Source organism: Cervus canadensis, chromosome 30, assembly GCF_019320065.1.
Source record: "Cervus canadensis isolate Bull #8, Minnesota chromosome 30, ASM1932006v1, whole genome shotgun sequence".
In the NCBI taxonomy this organism is placed as follows: Eukaryota; Metazoa; Chordata; class Mammalia; order Artiodactyla; family Cervidae; genus Cervus; species Cervus canadensis.
In genome coordinates this window covers 12,669,035-12,690,127 of record NC_057415.1, presented here as the reverse complement: position 1 = coordinate 12,690,127, position 21,093 = coordinate 12,669,035, and the positions used below count along the sequence as shown (strand labels likewise).

General features: G+C 37.6%; 1 protein-coding gene across 5 annotated transcripts in view; it reads right to left on the bottom strand.

Moving 5' to 3' along the window:
- The window catches only part of NAA35 (N-alpha-acetyltransferase 35, NatC auxiliary subunit), a 94,208-nt gene that overhangs the window by 42,733 nt on the left and 30,382 nt on the right, over positions 1 to 21,093 (bottom strand). For all 5 annotated transcript variants that reach the window (XM_043453117.1, XM_043453118.1, XM_043453120.1 and 2 more), the window contains 5 exons: positions 19,060 to 19,126; positions 18,937 to 18,980; positions 17,678 to 17,728; positions 16,933 to 17,016; positions 15,960 to 16,074 (listed from right to left, as the gene is read on the bottom strand). In XM_043453117.1, coding sequence (XP_043309052.1) covers positions 15,960 to 16,074; positions 16,933 to 17,016; positions 17,678 to 17,728; positions 18,937 to 18,980; positions 19,060 to 19,126 — 361 coding nt within the window. The remainder of the gene's footprint in view (positions 1 to 15,959; positions 16,075 to 16,932; positions 17,017 to 17,677; positions 17,729 to 18,936; positions 18,981 to 19,059; positions 19,127 to 21,093) is intronic.

Here is a 21,093-nt window from a genome sequence, read left to right as displayed (position 1 = left end):
TACCCCAAGCACTAATGCCAAAAAAGCTCAAGTTGAATGTTTCTATGATGACCTACAAGACCTTCTAGGGACTGGAATGCAAAAGTAGGAAGTCAAGAAATACCTGAAGTAATAGGCATGTTTGGCCTTGGAGTACAAAATGAAGCAGGGCAAAGGCTAATAGAGTTTTGCTGAGAATGCACTGTTCACAGCAAACACCATCTTACAACAACACAAGAGATAACTCTACACACTGCCATCACCAGATGGTCAATACTGAAATCAGACAGATTGTATTTTTTGCAGTTAAAATTCGAGAAGCTCTACACTGGCAGCAAAAAAAAACACCGGGCTCAGATCATGACCTCCTTATTGCAAAATTCAGACTTAAATGGAAAAAAGTAGGGAAAACCACTAGACCATTCATGTATGACCTAAATCAAATCCCTTACAGTTATACCGTGTAAGTGACAAATAGATTCAAGGGATCAGATGTGACAGAGTGCCTGAAGAACTATGGACAGAAGTTCATAACACTACAGGAGGCAGTGATCAAAAGCATCCCCTAGAAAAAGAAATGCAAAAAGGCAAAATGGTTGTCTGAGGCCTTACAAATAGGCTTTAAATTGCACTCATCTCACACAGTAGTAAAATAATGCTCAAAATTCTCCAAGCCAGGCTTCAACAGTACATGAACCGAGAACTTCCAGATGTTCAAGCTGGATTTAGAAAAGGCAGAGGAACCAGAGATCAAATTGCCAGTATTCACTGGATCATAGAAAAGCAAGAGAATTCCAGAGAAACATCTCTTCTGCTTTATTGACTATGCTAAAGCCTCTGACTGTGTGGATCACAACTAACTGTGGAAAATTCTTCAAGAGATGGGAATACCAGAACACCTGACCTGCCTCTTGAGAAATCTGTATGCAGATCAAGAAGCAAGTCAGAACCGGACATGGAAAAATGGACTGATTCAAAATTGGGAAAGGAGTACATCAAAGCTATATACTGTCACCCTGCTTATTTCACTTTTATGCACAGTACATTGAGAAATGCTAGGCTAGATGAAGCACAAACTGGAATCAAGACTGCTGGGAGAAATATCAATAGCCTCAGATATGCAGATGACACCACCGTTATGGCAGAAAGTGAAGAGGAACTAGTCTCTTTTTTTTTCTTTTAAGCTTGTTTTTTAATTGAAGAATAACTGCTTTGCAGAATTTTGTTGTTTTCTGTCAAACCTCAACATGAATTAACCACAGGTTAATATCCCCCCTCCCTTTAAAACCTCCCTCCCCATCCCACCCCTCTAGGTTGATACAGAGCCCCTGTTTGAGTTTCCTGAGCCACAGAGCAAATTCCCATTGGCTGTCTATTTTACATACGGTAATGTAAGTTTCCATGTTCCTCTTTCCATACATTCACCCTCTCCTCCCCTCTCCCCATGTCCATAAGTCTATTCTCCATGTCTGTTTCTCCACTGCTGCCCTGTAAATAAATTCTTCAGTACCATTTTTCTAGATTCCAGAATATAATATTTATCTTTCTCTTTCTGACTTACTTCACTCTGTATAATAGGTTCTAGGTTCATCCACCTCATTAGAACTGACTCAAATGCATTCCTTTTTATGGCTGAGTAATATTCCATTGTGTATATGTACCACAACTTCTTTATCCATTCATAAAGAGCCTCTTGATGAAAGTGAAAGAGAAGAGTGAAAATGCAGGCTTAAAACTCAACATTCAAAAAATGAAGATTGGGGCATCTGGTCCCATTCAGTTCAGTTCACTTCAGTTGCTCAGTCGTGTCCAACTCTTTGGGACTCCATGAATCACAGCACGCCAGGCCTCCCTGTCCATCACCAACTCCCGGAGTTTACTCAAACTCATGTCCATCCAGCCATCTCATCCTCTGTCGTCCCCTTCTCCTCCTGCCTCCTCCCAGCATCAGGGTCTTTTCCAATGAGTCAACTCTTCCCATGAGGTGGCCAAAGTATTGGAGTTTCAGCTTCAGCATCAGTCCTTCCAATGAACACCCAGGACTGATCTCCTTCAGGATGGACTGGTTCGATCTCCTTGCTGTCCAAGGGACTCTCAAGAGTCTTCTCCAACATTTCAAAAGCATCAATTCTTCGGTGCTCAGCTTTCTTCACAGTCCAACTCTCACATCCATACATGGCCACTGGAAAAACCATAGCCTTGACTACAAGGCCCTTTGTTGGCATTCTCTGCTTTTTAATATGCTATCTAGGTTGATCATAACTTTCATTCAAAGGAGTAAGCGTCTTTCAATTCCATGGCTGCAATCACCATCTGCAGTGATTTTGGAGCCCCAAAAAATAAAGTCTGACACTGTTTCCACTGTCTCCCCATCTATTTCCCATGAAGTGATGGGACCAGATGCCATGATCTTAGTTTTCTGAATGTTGAGCTTTAAACCAACTTTTCCACTCCCCTCTTTCACTTTCATCAAGAGGCTTTTTAGTTCCTCTTCACTTTCTGCCATAACGGTGGTGTCATCTGCATATCTGAGGTTATTGACATTTCTCCCAGCAATCGTGATTTCAGCTTGTGCTTCTTCCAGCCCAGGGTTTCTCATGATGTACTCTGCATATAAGTTAAGTAAGCAGGGTGACAATATACAGACTTGACATACTCCTTTTCCTATTTGGAACCAGTCTGTTGTTCCACGTCCAGTTCTAACTGTTGCTTCCTGACCTGCATATAGGTTTCCCAAGAGGCAGGTCAGGTGGTCAGGTATTCCCATCTCTTTCAGAATTTTCCACAGTTTATTGTGATCCACACAGTCAAAAGCTTTGGCATAGTCAATAAAGCAGAAATAGTTGTTTTTCTGGAACTCTCTTGCTTTTTCGACGATCCAGCGGATGTCGGCAATTTGATTTCTGGTTTGTCTGCCTTTTCTAAAACCAGTTTGAACATCTGGAAGTTCTTGGTTCACGTATTGCTGATGCCTGGCTTGGAGAATTTTGAGCATTACTTTGCTAGCGTGTGAGGTGAGTGCAACCGTGCAGTAGTTTGAGCATTCTTTGGGATTGCCTTTCTTTGGGATTGGAATGAAAACGGACCTTTTCCAGTCCTGTGGCCACTGCTGAGTTTTCCAAATTTGTTGGCATATTGAGTGCAGCACTTTCACAGCATCATCTTTCAGGATTTGAAATAGCTCAACTGGAATTCCATCACCTTCACTAGCTTTGTTCGTAGTGATGCTTTCTAAGGCCCACTTGACTTCACATTCCAGGATGAAACACCTGGAGTAACAGGCAAATTTGGCCTTGGAGTACGGAATGAAGCAGGACAAAGGCTAATAGAGTTTTGCCAAGAGAATGCACTGGTCATAGCAAACACCCTCTTCCAACAACACAACAGAAGACTCTACACAAAGACATCACCAGATGGTCAACACCGAAATCAGACTGATTATATTCTTTGCAGCCAAAGATGGAGAAGCTCTGTACAGTCAGCAAAAACAAGACCGGGAGCTGACTGTGGTGAGATCATGAACTCCTTATTGCCAAATTCAGACTTAAATTGAAGAAAGTAGGGAAAACCACTAGACCATTCAGGTATGACCTAAATCAAATCCCTTATGATTATACAGTGGAAGTAAGAAATAGAGTTAAGGGATTAGATCTGATAGACAGAGTGCCTGATGAACTACGGACAGAGGTTCTGGTCCCATTACTTCATGGCAAATAGATGGGGAAACAATGGAAATAGTGAGAGACTTTATTTTTTTGGGCTCCAAAATCACAGCAGATGGTGACTGCAGACATGAAATTAAAAGACGCTTGCTCATTGGAAGAAAAACTAGGACAAGCATACACAGCATATTAAAAAGCAGACACATTACTTTGCCAACAAAGGTCCATCTAGTTAAAGCTATGGTTTTTCTGATAGTCATGTATGGATGTAAGAGCTGGACCATAAAGAAAGCTGAGCACTGAAGAATTGATGCTTTTGAACTGCGGTGATGGAGAAGACTCTTGAGAGTCCCTTGGACTGCAAGGAGATCCAACCAGTCCATCCTAAAGGAGATCAGTCCTGAATATTCATTGGAAGGACTAATACTGAAGCTGAAACTCCAATACTTTGGCCATTTGATGTAAAGAGCTGACTCACTGGAAAAGACACTGATGCTGGGAAATATTGAAGGCAGGAGGAGAAGGGGCTGACAGAGGATGAGATGGTTCGAAGGCATCACTGACTCGATGGACTTGAGTCTGAATAAACTCTGGGAGTTGGTGATAGACAGGGGGGCCTGGCATGCTGCAGTCCATGGGGTCACAAAGAGTCAGACAGAACTGAACGACTGAACTGACTAACCCACTAACAAATGATTATAGTTTTAATTTTAATGCTTTATGTATTTTAACACTTGTATCAGAGATATAAATGGTTTATCCACCACCATTACAATATTAGAGTATTTTAAATGTAGCTATAAATTTACCTTTGCAAGTGAGTTTTATACTTTCATGTTTTCCTGTTACTAACTAGTGTCCTTTTGTTTCAACTTGAAGAACTCCCTTTAACCTTTGTTTTGAGGTCAGTGGTGATGAACTGTTTCAGCTTTTGTCTGTAAAATTTTTTTTCTTCCTTCGTTATTAAGGACAACTTTGTCAGATGTTCTTAGCACCTTTCTGGTATTCTCTAAGTATTTTGAATATGCAAACCAAGTTGCTTTCCTGTTGCTGCTTTTAAGATTCTCTTCTTGTCTTTAATCTTTCAAAGTTTAATTGCAATGTGTTTGAGTGAGTCTATTAGGATTCAACTTCTTTCAAACTCTCTGAGCTTCCTGGACAGTGTGTACTGTCTGTTTCTTTCCCTGGTTAAGGAAGTTTCCAGGCATTATTTTTTTGAACATGCTTTCTGCCTTGCTTCTCTCTTCTTCTGGAACTCCCATCACATGTAGTCTGCTTGCTTTTGTCCCACAAGTTCCATAATCCAGCTCTTCATTTTTTCCTGTTTAAATAAACTCCACTGCCCTGTCAAGTTTACTGACTTTCTTCCAGCAAATGTAGTCTGCTACTGAATCCATTTAATTTTTTCAGTTATTTTTTAATTATTCAGCTCTGTGATTTCTCTTTTTATGTATTTCCTTGTTGAAATTCTCACTCTGTTCATATGCTTGCTTCCTAACCTCAGTGAGCATCTTTAATAACTGTTGTTTTAAACTCTCAATCAGATAAACTACTTGAGGCAAGTAAGATCTAAGATCTGTTTCTGGATATCTGCCCTGTTCGTTTGTTTGAAATGTATTCCTGAGTCTTCATTTCTTGACTCTGTGGTTTCTGTGCGTTAGATAAAATAATCATATCTTTCAGTCTTGACAGAGTGGTCTCATGTAGGAGATAAATCTTGCTATATGCGAGATGGACCTAGGCAATCAGCCCAGCCCAAACTCCTAGGTTTCTCTCAGAGTTTTGTGACCAACCAAGCCTCCTTCCTTGCTCTTAGTGGCTCCCAGGAGTTGAGGGTGTGCCAAGATCCAACAATGTCCCAAAGGAAAGGATCACACTCAGAACCTGTATGTACACTCATTAGAAGTTGGACCCTCAGGGAACAGCAGCTGGTAAAGTATGTAAACTTCTTCCAGGGAGAAACTGGGAGAAGGCTGTTTTTGCCTGATGTTTCTTTGTTGGATCTTGGAGTACAGCCATGGGGAAGGGTACCTCCATACCCATTAACAACTGTTTGTTTGATACAGCCCTGTAACTCTTGAATGCAAGCCCCAATGGAGCCAGATGACCTGAGGCCTCATCCCTTAGATGGCAGCTGAAACAGCTTGGGCACTAAATGTGAGTACAAGCTCCTTCTGGGGAGATGCTGTCAACTGGATTTTATTATTGGAGTGGGCTAAAGGGGAGAAGGTAGGCGAGATGCCTGCTGGCTTCCCCTGTCTCTGGGGAAGCTCTCCGGTGGTCCCTAGATGCCTGCTAAATTAGAAGCTTGGCATGCAGGCAGTAGATATTAACGTACAGAAATAAACCTATTTCAAGGAAAGACTGGAAAATGGCTAATTCTGCTTGTTCCCTGCGTGCCGAGTCCTGAGGCGTAGAGCCAGTTAAGGAATCCTTCTTTGCTATAGTCTTCTGGGCCTCATGAATGGAAATCCCTTTTGCTATAAAAGCCGGGAAATTTGGGTCCCTTGCTTTAAGCAGCAGTCACAAAATTTGGGGTTCAAATGTACATACAAACTTTTTCCAGGCACACAGCAGGGACATGGAACGGGTTAGAGGGAGAAGGCAAGGTGTCCTCCAGCTTCACTGGCTTCTGGTGAGGTTTGTAGCCAGTCCCTAGTGCTTGGTAAATTAGAAGCTTGGCCCTCAAAGCAGTTCTTACAGTATACGGACAGATCTTTCAAGGAAAGACTGGGAGATGGGCATTTTGTCTGCTTCCTCTGAGCTGATCCCTACAGGCACAGTCATAGTAAATGACTGCATTCCCTTCAGTTGTCATAGTCGTATAGGTCTCATGGACACAAGCCCCACCGGCTTTCAGAGCTAGATGTTCTGGGAGCGTACTCCACTGGAAGGAATCTTAAAGTTGGAGTGCTAGACATAGTGTCGAAACACACTTCACTCCTCAGATAGAACCTGAAAGTTGGGGATTCTCTCCCAATTGTATGATGTTGCATCAAGGGTGGGGTTTATGACAAGTGTGTCTCAAGTCTTTCCTACCCACTCTGATGTGGATATTTCCTCAACTGTCCAATGTGTATAAGTTGTTCAACTAGTTTCTGGATCTCTTTTAGAGGAAATTGCTCCATGTATAGGTATATATTTGGTGTGCCCATGTTAGGAAGGGGTACTTAGGGGCTTCCCATGTCTTCTCCAGTTCCTTTTAGCAAACAAGTCTTTAGTAAGCAAGACCCAGATGCTAAGTGTGCTTACTGCTATAGGGACATACAAGTATGTTTACATACATGCACATTCAAACATATATATTTACATGTACATTTCTATCAATACATCAATCTATACATATATACACATATATTAGAAACTATGAACTTAAACCCATACCTGTAATTTTAATCCAACACCACAGAGTTCAATCTAGTTTTCTCCCTTTCTAGAAATTAGTCTAAGTTGGCTCCTCAAGCCTGAGGAAAGTAGCAAAGTATAATTATCAATAAATTTATATAAATGATCAATTCCACTGTGTGCAAGCAATCTTTGTATCAGTTTCTAGGTCTTCTGTAACAAATTATCACAAATTGTGTTTTAAGACAGACATTTATTCTCTCTCAGTTATGGAGGCCAGAAGTTTAACATCAGTTTCACTTAGCTGAAATCAAACTTTTAGGTGGGTTGAATTCTTGAAGGCTCTAAAAGAAAATCTATTCCTTGCCTCTTCCAGGTTCTTGAGGCTATTGGAGTTCTTTGGCTTACAGTTCATTTCTATTTCTGTCATCACATCACCTTCTCATCTTCTGTGTGGGTCCACTCTCCCTCTGCCCTTAAGAGGGACACTTAGGATGATATTTAGGGCCCATCCAGATAATCTAAGATTATCTCATCACAAGGTTCTTACTTAATAACATCTGGAAAGATCTTATTTTTCCAAAAATAAAGTAACAATTACAGGTTCCGAGAACTGGGTCTTGATACCTTTGGGGTTATCAATCACTGAAACCCATCTCCCCCTTAGTCATGAACTCCACATTCTTTTCAACTTTTCAACAATGCCCAGCATACCTTTTGTTCTTCACTTTCAGGACTTTTCTCTCTTCTTTCCTGAACTCTACCTGTTTACTTGTACTGTTATTATTTCCTCCTTTGGTCCTAATATTTCTGTTTTGCTTTATAGGGGTCATTTTATTGCTTAATGAATTTTTGGAAATTTTGAAAAATGTTTCTGATCTGTTTTTCATCTGTCTTCTGCATTTTGTTTTTGTTCATTAATTTCCTCGAATATGTGTGAAAACTGTGCAGTTTCTTTATTATGAAATCATTCAGCAAATGCTTTCTGAGCTAGTTATTTGGGTGTGGTGTTAGAGTAACACTCCAGACTATCAAGAAGCCTCAATGACTTACAGTTAAGCCACATGTGATATGCCTCTAAGTATTCAAGAGAAATTACCTATTTCCTTTATTGGCAAAGATTACCATCTCAAGTTCCCAGTACTAGAACATCATTACATATGTCTCTCTAATGCATGGTTGTTTTAAAATGAAGTCAGCTCCCACCTCTCCTGTACACTGCCAAACCACAAATGAAGTCGATTGGGTTGAGGCAGCACAATTTTGCTTCAGCATCAAGGATAGCCCTCAGGAGGGCTTCCCTGGTGGCTAAGTGGTAACAGAATCCACCTGCCAATATGGGAGACCTAGATTTGGTCCCTGATTTGGGAAGATCCCCTGGAGAAGAAAATGGCAACTCACTCCAGTATTCTTGCCTGGGAAATCCCAAGAGAGAGGAGCCTGGTGGGCTACAGTCCATGGGGTCACAGAAGAGTCAGACATGACTTAGCGACTAAATGGCAGCAGCAGCTCTCAGGAGGTTCAAGTACAATATTACCAGACAAGAAGCCATCATAATTCTAAACTGCTAATTTTATATTTTAATCCACATTAACTTTTAATTGAGTTTCTTTTATTTAGTCATAAATACATGCCACTCCAGAATAGCCAGGTGGGAGGGGGGGTTTAGGATGGGGGATACATGTACACCCGTGGCTTAGATTAGTGTTGATTTATGGCAAAAGCCACTACAATATTGTAAAGTAATTAGCTTTCAACTAAAATAAATACATTGATTTAAATTAAAAAAAAAAAAAAGAATCAAATAGCCAAACAAGGTTCTTATTTACAAATTAACAATCTTCTCCCTCCAATTCCATTTCTTTCTTTCTTCCCAGAGGCAATGCCTTCCTCTTCCTCTTAGCTCTTTCTTTTTGTATCTACCTCCATATCACCAAATAAAAAGCTTATTGTGCTACTTTATTTCATATTTTTTTCAGTTTTACACATTATCTAACTTACTTCATTGCCTAAAAGAGATAAATGTAAAAAGAGAGACACTGAAAATAATATGGTTGGTTGGATGATTTAGTCGCTAAGTCGTGTCTGACTCTTGCGACCCCACAGACTGTAGCCTGCCAAGCTCCTCTGTCCATGGGATTCTCCAGACAAGAATACTGGAGTGGGAAAATAATATAAAGTAGCACTATAAGCACATATAAATCACATGCATATATGCACTTTGATACTCTTACCTCCAACAGTTAGATTGGAATTTTATTATCATCAATGTTTAGCACTATTAAGTAAATTATACTTCACATTTGGGCCATGGATAACTTTTGCAAACACCGAAATAAATTTTACTTTCATACATATTCTGGCATTAAAAAGTCTTACTTTTTGTTCACCTTGTATGTACTTAACACTTTAATTCAACCCCAAGTGAAAGTGAAAGTCACTCAGTCTTGTCTGCCTCTTTGAGACCCCATGGACTGAAGCCTGCCAGGCTCCTCTGTCCATGGAATCCTCCTCTGCCAACATCTCTTCCTTCTACATTAAAGAAAACAGCTATTATATCAATTTCATTGGTGACAACAGATCTTGTATCTACTTAGAGCCTTGTGACCTTTCTTCAATCTGGACTTGTCTTCCATGTATAATGCTGAGACAACGTATTAGGTTCTTGTTACACTATGACCCTGGGATTTCCTTCATTTTTCTTTCATGCTGGATTTTTATATCCTTAAACTCCATGCTTTCCTTTACTGAATTTACTCTCCTGTTTTCATGAAGCACATTCCAGTAGTCTTGTAAACCTTCTGGGAGATTAATTTTGTTGAGACTTTAAAAACCTGTTATCTTTCTTCACAATTAGATGATAGTTTTGGGAAAGGACTCAAGATTTTAAATCACTTCCCCTGCAAATTCTGAAAACACTGGCCCATTGATTTTCTTTTAATCACAACTCTCAGATATAATTAACATACTATATAATTTATCTATTAAAGATATATAACATGTTTTTTTTAGTATATTCAGAGTTGTAAAACCACCACCACCACCACCACAAGAAAAACAGGACATTTTCCTCACCCCAAGAAGAAATCCTATATACATTAGCAGTCCCCTTTCTTCCCACTCTCTTCCAGCCCAAGGCTGCTGCTGCTGCTAAGTCGCTTCAGTCATGTCCAACTCTGTGCGACCCCATAGATGGCAGCCCACCAGGTTCCTCCGTCCCTGGGATTCTCCAGGCAAGAACACTGGAGTGGGTTGCCATTTCCTTTTCCAATGCAAGAAAGTGAAAAGTGAAAGTGAAGTTGCTCAGTCATGTCTGACTCTGTGCAACCCCATGGACTGCAGCCTACCAGGCTCCTCCGTCCATGGGAGTTTCCAGGCAAGAGTACTCAAGTGGGGTGCCAATGCCTTCTCCGAGCCCAAGGCTACCACTGGTCAACTTTCTATCTCCATGGATTTGCCTATTTTGCACATTTTACATAAATGAAAATCATATATGATCTGTTGTGACTTTTTTTTCCACTTAGCATGTTTTCAAAGTCCATCTATGTGGCAGCAGATATTTAACTGCCAAATGCCCCTCCACTGCATGTATATACAACATTTTATTTATCCGTTCATCTGCTGGGGGACATCTGGGTTGTATCTACCTTTTGGCTATTATGAATGAAAGTGCTGTGAGCATTACCGTACAGCTTTTTGTGTAGACATATATTTCCATTTCTCCTGGGTATATACACAGACCTAGAATTAGTGGCTGGGTCATGTGATAAATCTAACATTACGTATTTTGAGACACTGTAAAATTGTTTTCCAAAGTAGCTGCTTATTTTACATTCCCACCAGCAGTGTATAAAGGTTCCAGTGTCTTCAAAACATCAACACTTGTTATGAAGTGGAATCTTCATTTTGATTTGCATTTCCCATGGCATATCCATCTTTTCAGATGTTTACTGGTCATTTGTAAATCATATTCAGAGAAATGTCTAACTTAGATCCCTTGCCTGTTTTTTCACTGATTTAATTTTTCTTTTTATTGATTCTTAATGGTTTATTCCCAGGTTCTAGAGTTCCATATATTTAGTTCTTATATTTATGTCACTGATCCATTTTGAGTTGACTTTTGTTTATGATGTGAGGAGGGGTGGGGAAGGTGTGAACTTTATCCTTTTGCTCTGGTTATCTAGTTGTTCCACTGTCATTTGTTGAAAATACTTTTCTTTCCCCACTTAACTGTCTTCACACTCATTTCAAATACCAACTGACCATAAATGATCATTTTCGGATTTCTGGTTTTATCCCACTATTTTTATACTAATTTGACTATCTTTATACTAATTCTAAATTCTCTTGATTAATGTAGCATGGTGCTAAGTTTTAAAATCAGGAAGTGTGACTACTTCAAGTTTGTTCTTTATTACACTGATTGCTAGCTTCCTTTCCTGTTGTTTAAAACTCTGATGACATTCTGTCTTCATTCTGTGTGCAACCTCTTTTTCTCTTTCAAATCTCTTAGGATCTATTTTCCCCGACTATTCTGAAATTTCCTGGTCATATGCCTTGGAGAGGTCTACTTTCACCTGGTTATGCTGAGCAGCTCTTTACTGGCGCTCTTACCCTGGGCATTTGCTCCATTGATTCCAGGAAATTTTAAGTCATTACATGACTTTTTCTTTTTTGACATTTATTTTTTGCACTTTATTTCTGGAAAAACTTTTACTAGCTTACTTTCATTTATCTTATTATTGATCTTTATTAAATAATGGAACTGGACTGAACCTAAAATATTTTGTTTCCTTTTTTCTCTTTATTTTCAACCTGTTCATTTTTACTCTACTTTCTCTAAGATTTCCTCAAATTTGCATTCTCTATTTTCTATTAATGATTCTGCTCTTAAAATTATGAATGTCAAAGAATATATTTTTTCTCTTTTCTATAACATCCTATTATTTTACATACACAGTTCTTTGGGTTTTGTTTGTTTGTTGTGGGTTTTTTTTTTTCATTTTTAAGAGGTATTGTCTTTGCTTGTCTGTTTTGGTCTTTTCTTATAGGCTAGAGCTTTCAACCCATGACTATATACCTAGGCTTGAAGCTGAAGGACTAAAAACCTCATTAGGAGCTCTATCAATATAGGCAAGGTTTTTGTACCAAACTATTTCATCAGGAGAACTGCTAATACCAATGAATTTAGATTTTGCTGATGTTTTTTTCTCTATCTCTTGGGCTTGCCAGATTTCCCTAAGTTTTCCAAATCCTTAAGTGGAACGCAAGAGCTAGACTTCACTGTTCTGGAAGCTGGGAGTGGGGGTGAGGGCTGGGGGGACCTGCCAGAGCTTGATGTAGTGTGTAGGAAAAGGAAGGATAGATGTTACAAAAGTAAGTATCTAAATTACCACTTATCTCCCCCATAATGTGTAGCATTCAGCAGTGCCTGGTATCTCCTCAGTCTAGAATCTCTCTGTTCTGCATTTCAAGAGAATAAACTTCTAGTATTCTGAGGCTCAGGGATGTTATCATGGAGAAAATGGGAGGGAAATCTCTCTGCTTCTAAACAGATTTTCAACCAGATCTCATCAACATAATTCTCATCCTCATTTTCAGAGGTATCTGGTATACTAAAAAGGAGGCCCTTCAGAGGATCTGCAGTATAAACTGGACTGTATTTTGACTTTCTTTATCGGTAGCTAAGAATTCAGTTACTTGAACAGACAGCTCAACATCTGTTTTCCAGCTTCTAAAATTTTGTTGCTACTGCCTTCTTTCCCTGTCTTTTCCGTCTTTATTATGTGTGCTCAGTAGTGTATGACTCTTTGCAACCACATGGACTGTAGCCTGCCAGGCTCCTCTGTTCATGGAATTTTCCAGGCAAGAATACTGAAGTGGGTTGCCATTTCCTATTCCTAGGGAATCTTTCCGATCCAGGATTGAACCTGAGTCTCTTGAGTCTCCTGTGTTGGCAGGAGGATTCTTTGACACTGTGCCACCTGGGATGCCCCTTTATTAATTATATCTATTTGCTAAAAACCCAAACACTTCTTCATTGTCATTAAGGTTTCAGAAGGTAATGCATGTGATTAATACACCATCTGAATCATACATCTTTTTTCAAAAGGATGACAAGACTTCTTTTTTGTTGTTTTTGCTTTTCCAGTCAAGCCACGCAGCTTGTGGGATCTTAGTTTCCCGACCAGGGACTGAACCCATGTGAAAGTGCAGAGTCCTAACCACTGGACTGCCAGGGAATTCCCCAAGGGCTCTTGAAACTTAATGTCAGAGTTAGAGATACACTTCCAAAGTACCTACCAATTTCAGACAACCTAAGTTTGATTAAATTTTTAATTTCTACTAGCAACTGTTAAAGATGTCTGCATTCGAAAGAGTAAATCAAACCTAATCCACAGATAAATAGAAAAGAATATGGGAGAGATAAACAAACTTTGACAAGAAGAACATGAAAAGTCTCATTGGAGGAAATAATCTGAACATTATTTTGAAGAGCTCCACAGACATATAAAAAGCAGTACAGAATTCATAAGCAATAAAACAGCACAAGCAAATACAAGGAGCAACAATGTGCTTCACTGAATCCTCTGCTTCCCTTGTTTTTTCACGAAAGTTCTAACAAAGTCCTGAACTCAGAAAGCCCTGATTAACCACATTTACTTTTTCGATTTCAATTAGCACTTAACATGAAAATAACTCCAAAACCTTCTTCTGTTTATTTTCCAGAGCAAAATATTCACTTGGTGAGCGGTCTGCTCCATGTCCCTGCATCAGAAAATCCCAAGCTGCCTCCCTTAAACATCTCCTGTCCCCAAACCACTTCCACCTCCTTCATTGTCAAGCCATCATATCCACTGAGTAAACCAACCAGCAAGCAGTCCTTGAACCAAGTTTGATTCTTCCTACTTTCTCCCTTAACACCAGTTTCCAAGTTCCCACTTACTATGTATTTTTTCAATAAGAAGATAAAATCAATGCTCGGCAATTTCAAGCTTTACAGTCATTCTGTCACTAGATGCATTCTAATAACAGTAAGAAGGCAAAATGAATAATCTGAGATCCAAACTAATCTATACTAATAGCTTTATCACGATTTTCTTAGAATAAACATTACTGGGAAGGTTTTCACTTTTTTATTATAGAACTGTTTAGCTTCATGCTTAAGCTGGATAATTACAAAGTTGAGTGAGCATAAAAAGTGTTTAGCAAAAAACAAAGAACTCCCTAAATTTAAAACTTCACTTGCTTAGTTTATTCAAACCAACTTTATGCAAACCATCTTCCAGAAGCTTACTCATAAACAGCCTATAAAACCAGAGAAATAGTTGAGAATATACACATACATTTTTGTTTTAACTGCTGACTGATATGAACTACAGGGAAGCCATAAAACATGTGGGCAACTAATGATCCCATGGCAATTATTATCCTCAGTTATAGACCAGAACAGACCATGTAAAGATATGGCAAAAACAGGAGCATTAGAATCAAGTCATTTGACTCTTGCTCTGCATCATAATACCTTGTTGATACATAATCAACCAAACAAATTACTTGCAAGCAATGCACTGTGGTGTTGGAGAAGACTCTTGAGAGTCCCTTGGACGGCAAGAAGATCCATCCAGTCCATCCTAAAGGAGATCAGTGCTGGGTGTTCATTGGAAAGACTGATGCTGAACCTGAAACTCCAATACTTAGGCCACCCCATGCGAAGAGTTGACTCACTGAAAAATACCTTAATGCTGGGAAGGATTGGGGGCAGGAGGAGAAGGGGACAACAGAGGATGAGATGGCTGGATGGCATCACCGACTCAATGGACATGGGTTTGGGTAGACTCTGGGAGTTTGTGATGGACAGGGAGGCCTGGCGTGCTGCGATTCATGGGGTCACAAAGAGCTTGACATGACTGAGCGACTGTACTGAACTGAACTGAATGTATTTTACACTGGTTTTCATAAAGTATTCTTGCACTCGATTTCAAAGTATTGAAGAGTTGTAGAAATGTTATACTCTCTGTAAACATGTATTAGATAGCTTGCTATGAATAAAACTTTTTTCTTTTTAATGTCCCACAGTTACAGAATGCCACCTAGTCAGTCATCTAACCGTCACGTGATCTTTCCCTCTTCTGTAGAAAATGTTAAAATGTTAAAGAATTAATAATGAATTTATAAGCTCAGAATAATTATTATCCATAAATATTATATTGATTGCCTAAGCCAAATTATCTTTGGACTGTTTCACTACCTAATGTATGAGTAAGAAAAAAATTCATGGGAAGGGGAATACCACAACTTATTCCCCAAAAAAGAGGAAAAGGGGCAAAAAAGCAAAGGAATATGAATCAATAAAAGCTGGACTTTCTGGTCAGAAGACCAACAACAGTGAAAAACAAATTTTAAAAACATAAATGTTATCTCATTTTAATGAATTTTAAGGATAACCAAAATTGCTGCACATTACTAAAGTGTTAACTCAGCTGGAGTTTTATAAAGGTACACTGTCTCTTTTATTTTTAAGGAACAGTTCATGATAAAATCTACTGAGTGTCAACAATGTGCCAAGCACTGCAGGAAAACACAAGGAAGAGACTCTGGCATAGAAGTATTAAAAATCTCATGGAATTACAAGGTAAACTATAATATGATATACTAAAAAAATGTAACAAAAGCATGAATGAGTACAATGAGGCCACACAAAACACCCAGGCCTGCCTGGTAGAGTCAGGGAAGACTGAAATCTAGGTGATGACCTCTCAAAGCAGTAAAGTGGAGAGGTAATTAAAGAAAAAGGATGACCATGAAGAAGGGACCATAAACACTCTATATAAAAGCCTATGGAGCAAAACAATCCAAAGTTAGAATGTTTTGGACAGACTGACAAATAATATCTTAGAACAAACCAAGCACTATATACCATGGATGGGAAAGAACAACAACAAAAAGAGCAAGAACAAAACAGACAATTACCTCCTTTTGTAGTATCATTCTGGGCCTGGATACCATGATGCAATGAATTATGAATGGCAGAAAGAAGATCTGCTGCTTGAACCATCAATTTTTGAGCTTCTGCAACAGCACTGGTCTAGCAAATAAATCACCAAAAACATTCTTACATATTCTTTCACTGAAAGATATACATTAAATAGGAAAATCCTATAAACAATAATGAAATTATTAAATGCTTGTTGTAATGACATTGGTTTTCACAAACTATTCACTTAATACAGGATGCCCAGATCCTGTTAGGATAGAAATAATTTTTTTACTCATATCAATACTTTGTAGGAACCACTAAAAAATAATAGGAAACATTTCTGGTTTATTCTACCAATCTCATGTTTTTTTTTTTCCTAAAGAGATGTAGTCAACTAGAAAATGAGAAACTGCAACATTCCTACTAAGTCATTCATCAAGGTAAAATTTTAAAAAAAGAAGAGAGTTACAGAAGTTTTTAAGGGCTGGATCTTTACTCAAAATTAACTATTCACAAATTAGCCTGTAATTTACTTGAGTTAACACAACACACACACACACACACACACACACACACACACACACAAATATTCACCATCTAAGGGTTGTTTTTGGTTCTATACAAATCCAAGTTAATTATTTAACTGAATGAAACAAGAGCCTACCTAAAATTCTCATTTTTAATTTCTCCAACTAACTTCACAGAAGCAATTTCAGCTTCTACTATTATATCCACTAATAAGCAATACATTATCTTTATATCAACAACAGACATGGATATGTTAAGGGCACAATGTAAAATTCACGTGACTTTCGGAGAAAATCATCAGGGATATCCTGACATAAACACACCAAATGCTGAGTGCTGTGTATGTGTGCATATACATTCCAACAGAAAAGTCTCAGAACTACCAAAATAAAGCATTCCATCAAAAACAAAAACACTGAACAGATTAAATACCCTTACCTCTTTCTTAGTAAAGGCTATAAGCACTGTCAGTAACACTCGAGTAAATTTCACTCTGCTGAATACTGCTAAACATTGTTGGTGCTAAAAAAATAAGAAAGGACTAAAAGTTAAAAGATGCAAAGCCTTGTGAAAGAAATTTCATTTTAAAATATGGTATATTAAGTTCTAAATCTCAGTGTTAATACCTTAGAAATACCTTCACTTATAGGCTTTTAAATATCTGAAAATGAGCTGCATAAAACACAATAAAATGAAGCCTATTTTACTGAAACAGAAATATATAATAAAGCTTCTGTATCACAAGGACTGATTTTTTTCCCAAGTCAGGAGTTACACTATTATTTCAAAACTGATCTAATTAGTATTTTTAAGAGGACTGATAGAAACATGCTTTAAGCAGTCAGAAAATTTAGGATCTCAACAAAGGCTAGACAAATTTTGATATGGAAGTTCTTGACTTCTGCCAAGTTTTGGTGGATCATCTGAAAAAAAAAACAAAAAAACATTTTTTCTTCCTACCTACCTCATAAGAATATCGAAGAACTCTGAAATCATGTATCTGAAAGAGTTGTATTATAATTCTATCAAAATAAATACAAGGGAAATAAACTCCCTTGTAATGTCCAATTTTTAAAGAAATACCTTAAAAAGGGCTTCCACAAATTATAACGCAGTTCATAAAACTATAACATTAAGAGGCAGACTTCTCTGATATTATCTACCAGAAAATAAGTTCAATTACTTCTAGTTCAACTTCTGGGTCTCTTTCTTCTCCTTGTCGACTTCGAGTACTCTAAAATTTTAAAAAAATGTGAATTAAAACAAACACAAGCCTGTAAAAGCATAAATTATGATTACACAAGGTAAAGGAATAAATTAACTTATTGAGTATACACTATAATCTATTTGAAGCAAATATTTGGAAGGAAAACGCTGTTTCAATTATTTACCTAACAGTACTATATACACTTAGTTCATTTTGATATAAATATCACACAAAGGAAAAAGGTACTTACTAAAAACAGCAAAAGCAAAACAATGAATAATATAAGCAAAAGCACATGGTACACAGTACTTCTTTCTTTTAAAAGATCTATTAACTGAAGTTCCTGATGTTCTCAAAACTAACCCAGAGAAATGCAAGGCGATCTTTACAGAATCACATCATAAAGTCACACGGTAAACACTGCTCAGTTCTACACTAACATGCAGACTCTTCTTCATCCGCATGTAACACGTGGCTGAGGATTCGGGCAAAACCCAAAGGCAATACCACAGGAAGATCCGGTAGATCTGGGTTCTAAACCTGGAACTGCCACTTAATAACGGCATGCCCTTAAGAAGACTCAAGACAGGTTACCTGACGCTTTTGAGCTCTATTTTCTTCATTTGAAAGTGTATTTTATTGCCTAATACACTGAATAACTGTAAATATCAAATAAGACAATAATGCAAAACTGTTTTGACAACCATGCTGTGTTATATAAGTGTAAAAAAATAATAGAAATATAATTTTTCATTTTTAATCTCTATCAGAACAAAATCATCATGGTCATCTCACCAAAGGGTGTCTGTCGCTCATAGGTTTTTACCAGATTTGAGAAACTACTATTTATTGCACTCTTCTACTATGTTCTAGACACTGTCCTAACCATTAAAAATACAAAGGTGAAGAAGATAATCCTTACCTTTGAAGCATTTAAAACTCTAGCATCTTATGCTATTCTTAAAACAGCATACTAAAATTCTAAAACAGTGGCAAAAAATTGAAAAAATTTGAAATGGTTAAATTTTGAGTACTAGAAAGTAATATTAATTCATCAGAAACCACTCCAGTAGTCTTCAAACTCATCACCAAAAAAAGGCATAGCATACATAAAGGAACTTGGTAGTCTTACCTAGCTATTTGTAATTAGCTTACTAGCTATTTGTAATTAGCTAAAGTTAACCTGACATTTAGAAGAATATAAATATCCTAAAGAAAAGAGAAAGAAAATATACCTTTACTCTTCTTTGCATGTCATCCTCCACATCTTTTAGCATGCCTAGAAATAGAGACAATAATTTTAAAAGGAAGCAAATTCAAATGTAAAACTTGTGAATTACCTTTATAAATGGTTTTACCTGTAACTCGAAGATCTGTCACACTGTTAGCCATTTTAAATCCATAAGTCATTGACTGAAAATCTTCCTATATGGAAAAGCAATAATTAGGCCCTTGAATAGCAGCAAAACCTTTCATCATTTTTCTCTTACAAAATCACTAAACCATTTGCTAGAAGGAAACGGTAACAGAATAATGTCACCGCAAATACTGCTATCATTCACCCAACTCTCTTTACAGTCACGCCAGGAACACACCACATTCTAACGCTATCTCTAGTCCCTGAATCTCAACTGTTTATCCTTAGGCTGTTTAAACATACTTGCATTTAATATGTTCATCTGCAAAACAATGCTTATGATAACATTACAAACTATTCCCACCTACAAAGAATTCTCACATTTACAGATGAACAATAAATACATAACAATTACCATTTGATGACAAGGCTGCAAAATTTAGACAAGACTCTTCAAAACCTATTATGTGTCTTTTTACAGACTGTTAGGCTACAAAAGTTAAGCTTTTCAAACAGAATTACTCAGTGACAGCAGAACCACATTCCCACTTCAACCCATTGTAAAGAAAAAAATGATTCAAATATGAGTTCCCCCTCTCAAAATAATTTAAAACACTGCTGAGATATTAGCAAATTAAGTTGTTTGCTGGATCCACTATGAAGAGTTTAAGATCATCTGGCTGATTTTGGCTAGGAAGTTAAAAGCTCTAATAAAGGAGTGTTTCTGCCATATTACAATTCTTCTAAAATGTATATAAAAGCCTAATATAATGGAATAACAGACATTCACAGCAGTGGCCAGAATTGTAGAGAAATTTCCAGACTCAACAAAAATGTCAGTAAGCATGCAATTTATGTCAAACACTAAACTTACAGAGAGAATGAAGTACAAACAAATATCGTAGTCTCAAAGAACTCAGAGGAACTGTATGCTTCACAGGACTGGGTCTTTTAAGTCTCAGGTTGTATTACAGAGCTACAAACACAGCCTCTGGATGAAGCTTATACTCTTATCTCTACTTGGACATCAAATAGGATTCTCAAATTGTACATGTATAAATATGAACTTTCATAGTGTTTACCACATTGGTAAAAGGCACTTCCATCCATTCCATTATTCCAAGTAGGAGTGAAGAACCATAGGAATCAGAACACAAATAATCTACAAACAGAGGTGGTAGCATGCTTCAAGCTTCAAAGATCATAAGGGGTGACAAAGACTAAGTCTAAGGTATGGTCACTAAAAAGATAAATCTAAATGATTCCAAGAGAAAACAGGAGTCAAGCATCAGGATGGTAACAATGGGATTACAAATCAGTGGAACAATGCCTTCAAAATTCAGAGGAAAATTATTTTCCAGCCTAGAAGTCTATTATAGCCAAACCGTTGACCAGGTGAAAGGGTAAGGAAAACATTTTCAGACATACAAGGTCTCAAAGAAAAACTCCCTCCCTGTCTCCCCAAAGAAACTGGAGGCACTGAACAAGCAAGGTCATAAACTACAAACAATACGGGCATGAGACCCAGGTAACTAGGGATCTAACAAAAAGACAGGGAAATGGAATTCCTAGGAGAACAATGCAGAGAAACCTGGGATGACAGCTCCAGGCCTATAAAGCAAATGACCTAGCTAGAAAACAAAGAAGTTCAAGAATATTAAAAAAAAAATTATACATTACTGGATGTATGTATAGCTGCATATATACATGATGAAATATACAGATTATCTGATAGTTTAATAATAATGGGAAAGGAATTAAGGAGAAGTACACAGAAAACTAAGCAAACTCAAAAGAAATAGTAATTACTGCCTTTAAGAAAAAAAAATTTGTATGATTAAAAAAGCATACACTACTCTGGCTCATCTGTCATTAATATTTATACAGTCACAATAATTTCTGTAGTGAATGATTTAACCATAAACTGAATTATTATTTGGAGTGAGGGATGTATACGAATCCTTACGAATCCTTAGCATATAAATGCTAAGTATACACTAAAAATTTGATGCTCTATGCTACCTAAAGGTTGATA